General features: G+C 31.5%; 1 protein-coding gene across 1 annotated transcript; it reads left to right on the forward strand.

The window, feature by feature from the left end:
- The first annotated feature begins 9,102 nt into the window (after positions 1-9,102).
- LOC115881042 (gastrula zinc finger protein xLCGF3.1-like) lies at positions 9,103-12,196 on the forward strand. Its single transcript, XM_030898403.1, has one exon. It carries the CDS (start codon positions 9,201-9,203, stop codon positions 10,083-10,085), a length of 885 nt encoding a protein of 294 aa, XP_030754263.1. The 5' UTR covers positions 9,103-9,200; the 3' UTR covers positions 10,086-12,196.
- Positions 12,197-12,241: the final 45 nt, after the last annotated feature.

Here is a 12,241-nt window from a genome sequence, read left to right on the forward strand (position 1 = left end):
TATTTTTAAGAAATTATGATACAAACATAATCAAAGTAGGTAAAATGTCAAAAAACCTATAAAAAAAGGTAAAAAACCTCTATCTCCCATTGACGTACGTGTGTATTGTTCTATAAGAACTCGTCATGGTAGTACTTCAATACATCAATATATATAATCAAAACTATTGTTGCCTGTAAACAGCAATATAGACTTATAATTCTAATAAGTTTAAAACCATTAAGAAAAAATCCGTAAATGATAATATTTAATTCTAATGTAAATATATAAATAAATGTTATTATTATTACAATTTTATATACTCATAATAAAGACTCATAATACTTTCATTTCACAATTTTCATTATCCTTCTTACCTTAGTTTTGGATATCAAGATAAATCTGAAATTATAAAATTAATTATAGAATTTGTATTTTTATTGATTAATTAACACTCAAAAATTAGAAACTTCTTCTAATTAATCTAAAAAATAAAAAATCGTTAAAAAACGAATTAAGGCGGGCTCTTAATAAGCATATTAATTTTTTTCTTGACAACCGTTTGATGAACAAGAAAAACTCAAAAGATCAATTTTGTTGAAAAAGGATGGCCAGTCAAGAAAAAATAATTTTTCTTTAAAAAAGCAGTGGTGTACCATTTATGTTAAGCAAAAAAATCGATTGTAACTTTAAAAATAAAACCTTTGAATTCAAATATAAACATAAAAAATATTTACAGCAGAAAAGGCGAAGGCGCTGGGTTAAACGCAGTCTCTAGTAAAAACACGGAGGGGCGCTTTGACCCAAAATTTTACAATTAAGTTTCACATCTATCTTAATCTTTGAATAAGAAGACCAGGGCCAGTTAACTGAGATATACGACCTTGAACGATCTTTTTTTGGGGTAGTAATTTCCTGGGGCGCTAGATGGCGTATTTTTTATTTTAATTTTTTTAGTTGCCTAACAATTGCGTACAAAATTGTTTTTATAGTTGCCTAAATAGGCCTATTAATTATGTTCTGTCATTGTTCTGTATGTCAAATCAGTTTTCCGTTTCCGGCTTCCTCCTTCCTCTTCAGTCAGAGACAACTTCGAGACGTGAAAGTAAACGTAAATAATTTGTCCGCGAGAGAGACAGACTATTTCCTCTCTCTCCCTCAACTGCAAGGCAGGTGAAACCAGAGGGCGCGCGTGAGGTCGATACAGGCGTCTGCCCGCGAAATTCAAACTGCACTCCTTTTTATTCCGTACTTTAAATTATTTTATAGATCGCAGGCAAAATGAATGGAACACTACATTTTCGAAAAAAATTAGTAGTGTTCCATTCATTTCAACCACCGATCTTCCTGATAAGAATAAAAACTCCGAAGATTAATTTCAAAACTTATTTATTTTTTATAGTAAATAAAAACAAATATAATTGGAAACATCATGTACAGTGGAAACCAACAATATTTGGACTGGAATAAAAACACCTCTGTGTATAGCAAAACTGTTTAAATGAATAGACAAAAATTGTAAGCGATAAGAAAGTTACAAAAAGTTATAGTACCTATTTATATTTAAGTACAAGTACAAAGTATACACATTAAATACAATGTGTTTACTTTGCACATATTACCGTATGATTGAAAAAGAAAGAAAAAAAATGGTGTCCAATTGGCTTGGAAATGAACATCGATGACATTCCCCATATAATTTTAAATTTAACAAAAAAAATAGTGTTTTTATACAAGTCCATAAATAACAAGATTAATAATTCTCTGTGTTGTAATATACATAATATTGAATTACGAGGAACAAAATAAGAAAAATTTAAAAAATGGCAAAGTTTTAATAAACAGTTATAATTTACTTAACCAACCACACTCCATATTTACAAAAAAAATCTAGAGGGGGGCTAGTGTTGCAACCAGGGAAGAAAAAAAAAGATTAAAAAAATGAAGAACAAAACGTTTACATGAATTTCTCTATAAAGAAATTTGATAGACTTAGTGATCAACTCGTGTTTCCATAAATTACTTACATACCCGCAAATTTTTAAAAAAAAAATAAAAACTAACACACACTATTTGAACAACACAAAATGTTAACTAAACAAAACTAGAAAAAGTAATTTTAACTACATCACAAGCAAATAAAAATTAACAGCTGCAGTGCGATTCTGCAAACATATTTTCTTTCTAGTGACTCATCAATTGTATAAAAAAAGAATAGGCTAGACAGGAAATTTCTTGCTACAGAGCTTACAGAATCCCACTGCCGATCTTTATGGAAATATTTTAAAACCGGTTCAATATCCACACTTAATAGAACAAAATTAAAACACTAGTTCACCAATACACCACACTACTACATTTAAAGCTGAACGCGCTACCACTTTTAAAAATAGTAGTTTGATATATTATGGTGAACTAGTGTTTTAATTTGCTGTTGTAACACCAACGTCAACAATATTCTACACTTGCTCTATAAAAAAAGGACTGCTATGAATTATTGTTAACAGAATGTGCCACTTTGTTCAAAACGAAGAAATGAACATGCATATACATATATACAAAATACAAACGAAAAATTAAAAAAAAGTTAAACTTTTTTAATATGCAGTATTAAACGAAACAGCATCAAATCAAATGCAAAAATATTATACAACCTTTAACATTGCCTAAAGAATTAAAGTTATATAAAAATTATTCAATTATTCAAAAGCATTTAGCAATTTTTTTAAAATAAGAAAAAAATTATGAATTCAAAATCGTAATCAATTAATTCCCCACAACAAAATATAAAGTTCAAGCATCTTTAATTATTAAAGATGCTTGAACTTTTTTACTTTCTTTTTTGTAGATCTTTTTTCTTTTTTTAATTCCTTTAAATACTGGTTCTGTCTTCGACACCACCAAGGAATGCCAATTCTGCATATAGATTTAATTGTAAGGGAAGCAATAATACTAGTATGATTGCTGCATGTGAGCCAATCAAAATTTGTATTACTCATTAAGTGGTGTTGTGCTTTAGACATAATTCCTTTTTGGGATGCAAATTTGTCCAGGTAGGATTCCAAAAGTGTCACACCATTTCCAACAACAATGGTAAATGCCTCTGAAGGATATATTAGTGACTTTTTGGAATCCACCCATTCTTTGTTTGATATATATAAATTGTGCAACTCAAAGTCATGTGACACCAATAATGAGTTGCACAATTCACAATTATGATTTTTAAAAATTGTTTTAACAATAAAGCCTGCGACATATGCCACTGATAATATATTTATATTGCCTGTACATACATCTGCCGACATATTAACTACTAATTCATCTAAAACGTTTTCATCAGAAATTTCCGATTTTTTTTGGCCCTGGCTATGTCCTTCTTCAAATTGTTCGGTAGTTATATCTAAAAATGATCGAAGATTAGACAACAAAATGTTGTCGTCCTCTTCACAATTTGTTCCAGAAAAATTTTGATTTGTTAATCCATTTAAAATCTGCGTTTTCAAACTTCCAATAAATTGCTTCACATTTGGGTTATCATTGCAACCACAACCGTTTCGAATAGCCCCAAATAAATTTTCTAGGGGGTCCTGGTTTAGGGACCTGGGACGTAGCATGGAGATACCTTTTGAAGCCAATTCCTTCCAAATTCCTTGAATAGCATTTAAGGAAACCAACCATCCAATTTGTGAAGGGGGTCTTGATGATTTTATGGAACCACTTTTGTTCAATCTTTTAAATGTCCAATTTTTTACAATATCTGATGCTTCGAGCCAATATTTGTGGTGAGGAGAACCTTCATATACCGCAGAACGAAGCTTTTTTCCTTCAGGAGCATTTTTCGACCTTCCATTGAAGCTGTCAAAGAGTGTGTCCACCTCTTTGACAAAAGTTGCGGTAGCAACAGCTCTCGACTCCAAAACACCTACAAAGACAAAAAATCTGTTGAAAATATGCAGTGTACAGGCTGATTAAAACTTGGAGCTTTGCGTTAATAAAAGGAAAATGATAAATATAAATATACAATTTGGTGACACTATTCAAAAGGACTGGTTAAGTTAGGTTAGATTGACTGGTTAAGTTATATCTTTTTTTGTAGTAACCACCTTAGACTTATATAAAAGTAGCACATTAGCGCAAGGTGCCAAGCTTAAATCGCAATAAAAAAATAATTAATAAAATAAATACCTAGACTAACTAACGAATATAGGAAAGCTCCAGTTGTGTGACTAAGGACTTGTGCTGCCACACATACCTTCATTGCATACTTCATTACTGGTTCTAAATGCGTATCTTTAATTTTGTGCATTGTCCTGAATACATATGGATTATTTTTGTCGATAAGGTAGGCTTTTCTAATGTCCTGAATACGAGCTTCCATCATGGTTTTTGTTTCCTCATTCCCAATTGAGCACGGTAAAAGAATATTATGCTTTCGAAATAACGAAAATGTGCATTTCAGCAAATGAGGAGGATCGTAGAGGGTATATACTTTTTTGCTCTGAAACATAAAAAAAGGTGTCTCTACAGTCACACCCAATTGCTTCATGCATTTTACATTGCTGACACCCATGTCACACACTGTTGCAACAACATTCAAATTTCCATAGTTTTTTGCAGCTTTTAAAACCGCAAGGATACATTGTTGCAATATGGTTGAATTACAACCATTACAATTAAAATAGAATGCCACTGGTTGCTTCCACTTCATGTTCAGCCCAACTAACATAAAAACTAGAGCTTTATTTGCAAACTTTCTCTCGCCTGGACTGTCAATAGAACCGAAATCTTCAAAGCCCAGTATTTTATCTGCAGCCAGATCATACTGGACATTCTCTTGGAGATCGCATTCGTCAAATAATAGCACACAGCTTCTATCCAAACCCTCAGGGAGCTTTTCATTTAATTGCTTAAAGATATGGTTGTTAATTCCTGCATCAAATGGTATTTTTTCTAACAATGCCAACAATGTTCTTTTGTGTGGAAGTGCAAAAAATCTTCTTAGCAAACTATAGCACCTAGGGCTTCTCTTAAAAATACAGAGAGCTAAAAGCTTATCCTCCAACGTCCATCTTCTTCCCATAACACTTTTTGCTCTTGAGTTTTTAATTTGCGATATCATAAAATTTGCTGTTACAGATGACATATTTTCAAATAGACTATGTACCACATTAGAGTCAGCAAGATTCGAAACAGATTTCATATCAAATAATCTTTTCTTACAAAGATATTTAACTTTTCTGAGTTGGTCAGTTTTCTTGTGAATTATATCTACAAGTTTTTTCTTTCTTGGTGTAAAATCTTTTAATTGCAGATCTCCAATTGTTTTAAATATTTTTTTCCTGCTTTTTGTGAAACCAGATATCACTGGTTCCATGGTCAATGAAGAAGATGCTACAGGTGTGGAAGTTGAAGGAGTTGCACATATAATACCGCCGCTCTCATCTGGTCCCATGATCGATGAAGATGCCTCAGGTACAATTGAAGTGCAAGGATCTGTACAAATAATGCTGTTACTCACATCTAAAATTAAAAAGAATAGTTTAGAAATTATTATCTGCCCAATAAATATAACATGTACATGTAAAAACCAAAATAATTTTTATTAAAAAAATCAGGAAAATATTAATAAATAAAGATATTTTTTATGAGATGATTACCAAAATATTAAAGTAGAATTCGAAACACTAATAAATAAATAAGTAAATAAATAATACAAATTTAATTTACAACATGCCAAGCAATAATGTCAATATAAAATAAGACATTGCGTAAATATCTAAATTGTCTACACAAACACTATACAAAAATGTTACTTATAACAGGCCACATGTATGTAGGTCATTTTTTATATTTGACAAATTTTTGTGACTGGTTGTATGACAAAGTAAGGATAAATTAATTTGTTTTAAGGTTCATAATTTTTTTCTTTTCATAGTATTATTAGAATAAAAAATTAGTTCTTTCCAGACCTGTTTCTAGACCTGTAGATTAGTCAGATTTAGTTTGATTATTAACTTGATCTACTGTTTATCCTTGTTATTACTATTTACAATGTAATATAAAGGTTACTATGTTATTATAATTACCAATTATTGTTATAGTAGTAGTGTCAAAGTAGATAACACCACAAAAAAAAAAAAAAAAAAAAAAAAAGTTGTCACCGACAAAAATATTTTTAAGTATTTTTTGTGGTATCCAAAAAAACAACTAAAATTTGAAAGGCCACTCGTATTAAGACCTCTTGTATTATCTACTTTAACCTAGCTAGAAAGCGTAAAAACAAATTATTTTTGTGTAATCAAGTTTCACCCTTACATGCGCAAATTAAATCTGTAAGGTCAAGGTGATTAACCCTCCCATTCTATATTCACCCTTACATCACAAAATTGACACCTATGCTGTAATTTGTATGGTATTGGTGACATAAAGGTCAAACATGAATACACAACATTATGTTAGTAACTAATGAATACCTTGACCAACCGTATATGTTTCTGTCAACTCATCATTTTTAATAGTTTCCTCCGAAACAGGTATTACTTGAGAAGTTGAGGTGGTGGTGGCTGGACTGACGGATGTAGACGGAGTACCTACAAAAGGATTTGGAACTGCATCCCTTCGAAGCTGGTATGTTGCCCTGTTTATATAAGCATCACTTGAAAAATGGTTGGAACAGATTCTTCTGTTTTTCAGTGACTGCCCAGTATACTTAAAGCCTAGCGTCACTTGCCAAATTCTAGACCTACAAATAAAACAGGGTTTGAAAATATGATATTTATATAAATATCATATCACATGGTATAGGTATATGGGATATATTTATATCCTAAATCTAAATACTACATAATAAACTAAGAGTATTTGTATTTTTTTTTCAAATCTGTCAAAATCTTCACTGTATCATTTGACAGGCTTAAATTATTGCTTAATATCATATATTTCAATAAAATTAAAGAAAAAAAAATATTACAGAAATGTTGCTTTTTTAGAATGATTTGGGGTAGGTATTTTTTAGTTTTCTTTTGTATAAAGAAAATAATCAATAACTTTAATAATTGCTAGTGCTACTTTTTTTTATAATTACCAATATTTTCTAGCTAATTGCTAAATACTCTGACTTTATTCCAAACATGCAATATTTAAAATATGGCTCTGATGTGTTCCTCGTATTGAAATCGCACTTGAGTAAGATAAGCGAGTATCGAAGTAGGCACAAAGTGTTCCATATAAATTGTTGAGTTGACTAGCTGTCTATGAGTAAGCCGTGGTATCATGGTAGTTATAGGTTCTTACATTGTATGTCTAGATTCTAAATATATTTCTATAATTACACTTGGGTAACTTAATCACTGTGTACTGTGTGTAAAAATATAACTTAACTCCTCAGCTTAACTCATAATTTTATTATTTGGTAAAAAAGCATAGTTTTAAATTATATTTTATACCGTATAATCGAAAAAAAAATAGCGTCCAGTTGGCTTGAAAATGAATATCGATGACATTCCCCATATAATTTTAAATAATATAAAATGACAGCGATCTTCATTTCATAGCCATCACTGACGCCGTTTCTTTTTCGATCATAGGGTACATATACCTACAAGCACATTGGAAAGCGGATGCCAATTAACATTAGCTGACTGGCGAGGATTATATTTACATTAATAATTTTGCAAGCAAAGTAAATATCTGACTGCCTTTAAAATAACTTTGTCAGCAAAGTAAATTATATTAAACATTTTGCGGCACAGTCAGCTAAAGTAAAAAGGAACTAGTGCCGAAAGAAGTGTATTTTTCGTTTACTCGAAGGAGATAGGAAAATGAAAAAATATTAATATTTACCTTTCTAGATTCGCAGGAAAGTAATGCATTTTCGCAACTTCGTACTCCTTAGCACCGCAAACTAAGCATGTATGAGCTCCCATAATAGTAATAGCAGCAGCAGTTGGCTAGGTCCTAATGTATAATTAAAAAAATATTAAACATTTACACATTATCACCATTTACCGTTGTTACCTTTAATAGTTTTAGAATAAACACACACTATTTCACTAAATCACCACAAAGAGTCAATGTCTCAAAAGAAAATCCGGGAAAACACAAAAAACGTAAAAAACACACACGAAAAAAAGAAAACCACAAACAAAACTGTTCGAAACGAAAAGAAAGACAAAATGGCGGAGAAAGACCCGGAGACGCGGAGTTCGATCCGTCCGTAGAGTCACGTGTTCGTCGATATCGATATTTTCTACAGCGTTGCCAAATTGAAGTAATTCAAAGCATAAATATTTTTTTAATTCAGAAGTCTGAGTGAGAAAGACAAAGATAACAAATTTAATGTACTTAAAACGAACACAATTTGACAACAGGGAAATGGGCGACAATTGCGCCATCTAAGTTCCCCTGCCTTGATGTGATAAAAGGACATATTTATTGGGGAATATGCGAGGTAAATAGAGAGGAAAACTCTGGACAAATATTCCTATCTACTTTCACGTCTCGAAGTTGTCTCTGCCTCTACACTCCATACAACGGAATTTACGGAATATATGGCACGTCAACGTTGTCAGATTGAACACGTGTAAAACAGAATGGTCAATTTTTCTGCACAAATAATGCTGTGTCTAAAAGAAAATATATTATTTCTACCGAAACAAAGTTTGTATTAAATGTATATTAGATTTCTCAAGATTTTGTAACGGTTCAATTTATTTTACATTTTAGACTTACAAAAATATTGATTTAGATTAATTTCAGGATTTTTCTAATATCTTGGCAACCTTGGAAATACATTAGTTCAAAATTTTCTCACTTTTTCCACATTAGCGCCACCAGCGTTCTTCTTCTTTTTCGTATTTTAGGTCTAAAGAGATCCGTAACCACAGAATAAAAGTAACATTCTTCTTCTTTTTAAGAATTACGGATCGAAACATGGACAACCACAGATTAGACATAGATTTGCTCTTCTTTTCCTTTTAAATGGCATGAACTTCTTAAATCATATGGCCAGTTCCCAGAAAAATAATCTAACGAGATTCAAAATTTGAATCTGTGGTTAATTATTAGACAAGGACAACAAAAAAAAAATAAACAAGGACAGAAATAATAAACACGATTTGACATTTCGGACAGTAAACAAAAAAGCTAACCTACGAATTTCGATTTAAAATAGTTTTAAAAGATTTTATTATTGTGATATTCTAACGTATTAGTTTTAAAAAATGAATGAGAGTCTAGATATTTCCTTCGTGGATATTAACAAATTTATAAAAACCGACATCTTGGAATCGCCCGAAGGCTGTGAATTTAATCAAAGTGCTACAAATCCGAACCAAACAACCGCAGTACAGGATGTAGAAACATCTGTAAGTACCGGCGAACGGTACGAAGTTAAATGTGAAGTGTGCCGAGTCTCTTTTAGCTCGAAAAGACTATTTCACAAACATTCAGAGACACACTTGACCGAGAAAGGGATTAGCGAAGCTAATTCAGAAGCAGAGATTGAATTAGATGTGCAAAAATACGAGTGCACCCAATGCGGTAAATGTTATAAGCACAAAACAAATTTAATTGCGCACACAAAGATTCACCAAGGATACACGTATCGCTGTGATATATGCGGTCAGACTTTCAATTATAAACAGCAATTGAAGATTCATCAACTCAAACACAACGATACCAGACAGTTTGTTTGCAACACTTGCGGTAAAGGATTCAAATTAAAACAACAGTTACAAAGGCACCAACTTACACATCAAGATTATCGACCCTTTCCTTGCGATCAGTGTGAAAAATCCTTCAAACTCAAGCAACAATTACAAAATCACCAGGTTATACATTTGAATATAAAGCCTTTTGAGTGTAGTCAATGCTTCAAAAGATTTCGTTTGAGACCACAGCTAGATATCCATTATAGGGTGCATGATAAATTGAAACCTTACGAATGTGAAGTGTGTGGCAAGTTTTTCTCGTTGAAGCAAAACTTAAATGTACATTTATTCAATCATACCGATGACAAACCGTTCAAATGTGAGCATTGTTTCAAAGGGTTTGCTACTAAACAAAATTTAACAGTTCACCAAAAAACTCACAAGAAAGGAAAATGAATTTTAGGATAGTTGTGATCAAGTTATAAAACAATACAGTTTCTCATTGAAGGGAGATATTGTGGTTCTTCTGGTCATCATTTTTCAGTAAATCAGATGAACTAATGTACAAAAATCTGTTCAAAAAAAATTGTGTGCACTATGTGCGCATATTTGAGTGAAAATTCTTACTAACAGCTATTAAACTGAAGAATTTAAAGGACATTTTGAAAGTGTAGTTTGAAATGTCGAAAAAGTAATAAATTAAAAACTTGCATAATATGCAATTTGTATTAAATTATCAATATTTTTGATTAACACGTGGGGTCTGGTCCACTTTAGGTACGTAAAAATTTAACAAATTTTCTATACAGAATTGAGAAGAGGAACACTTATAATGACATTTTCTAACAAAAAAAGTGCGGATCGTCCATAAATAACACCAAAAACAAACCCCCCAAAAAGAATGTTGTAACCAATGCAATAAAAACTCAGTTACGGCGGACGTTTTTACCATTGTGATCCTCTTCTCAACCTTTAACACAGATCAGAATATAATATCTATTCTTATCAGCTTAATATCGCTACCGCTATTTTTCAAAATTAATATGAAAGTATAAATAAAACAAAATTCCGATTTTCAATATTTCATTATTACCGCCAGCGATATACGCAGACGCGAGCAAAAGACAAATAAACCTAAATCTGCGTCTTCCTTGTCACTCTTATTAAACTTAATAAGGAAAGCTAAATTCTAACCTCAAAAAATAAATAATTTTATTGCAGAAATCTCAAACATTTAGCCGAGTATCCGTACGATCCGTACTTAAAACGTTAAAACATTAATTGTAGAATATATTAATATCAAATTTATATCAATAACTTCAAGATTGACGACGTACCTAAAGTGGACCATTACCAACTAAGGTCCTAAGGACCATCACCAACTCTAAGCCGTAGGCTGTATCTCACTAGCTTCTGTGTCAAGGCCTTGAATTTTTATTCCCGGCGTGCGTAAAGAAATTCAATTTAATAGCTGTTAGTAAGAAGTTTCACTACATAATTTTTCTACACGTATCTCTAGGCTGAAAATAATTTAAAATATGGCTTTCCAAAATTAGTTTGTTGTGTCAAAGTGTCAAATGCATCATAAATACCTACTATATCTTCGTACTGGCAACATTGTAAAATCATGACGTCAGTCGTTTGTAAGTGGCACTAAAAAGATTTCAGAAATGTTTCCTAAATTAAGTCTTTACTGACTGATATACATATTTCTAGTCAAAAAATATATTAAAAATCTAGTTTTCGTAAATTAATTTTGCTGTAATAACAATGTGCGCGTTCAGGGAACACAGCGGCTGATTGACCGTTGAGAATTCAGCGGCGTTGAGAGCTCAGCGGCTGACCGATTTTGTGTGTCAAAATAGACCGTTTAGCGAACTCGCTTACTCAGTTTCTCAGCCGCTGACCGTCCCTGAACGCGCACAATATCTTAGAAAGTAAAGTAAAAATCCTCATACTGGCAACGCTGTTCAGATTTGTCAGTGGCACTAAAAAGTTTTCAGTCGTTTTTAAAATAGGGGCTTTAAAAAAGGATTTATTACCTTAGATTAAAAATATAAAAGTTATTATAGTCTGTCGAAGGAGAGGACACATGACAGTGACAGTCGTGTCTGTCATTTTCCTTCACAGGTAAATTGTATTTTCTGTCATTTTTTGGATGTAGTCTGTCGAAATCTTCCCGGACTCGTTGGCCAGACTTTAGTATGTACTGAAAGTAGAGATTGAAAGACAGAGAAGAGATTTCTGTTATCTGTCTGTCATACTTTAAAATAAATAAGTATTTATTGGTGTATAAATAAATGCTCTGTAGAATTCTACAAACAATGTGGTTTATAAATTTGTAATAGGACTTTTAATGGACTCATTGCTTGTAAAAATTTTATTTTTTATTTTATACCGCGAGTTTCAAATCCGACTCGTAATAATACGAGAGTTAAATTTGAAACCACCGGTATAGAAAAATTAAATTTGCCTATAAAAAAGTGTCAAATAATTTTTAAAAAATAATAGCCTGTTTCATGTTGTATTTTTTTCCAAAATTTGTATATTTTATTAATTGTTTTTTTTTAATATTGTACCATCATGTGATGTAATTTATTGAAAATAAAGAA

This window comes from Sitophilus oryzae, unplaced genomic scaffold (assembly GCF_002938485.1).
Source record: "Sitophilus oryzae breed Bouriz unplaced genomic scaffold, Soryzae_2.0 scaffold_1693_pilon_pilon, whole genome shotgun sequence".
NCBI classification, from domain to species: domain Eukaryota; kingdom Metazoa; phylum Arthropoda; class Insecta; order Coleoptera; family Curculionidae; genus Sitophilus; species Sitophilus oryzae.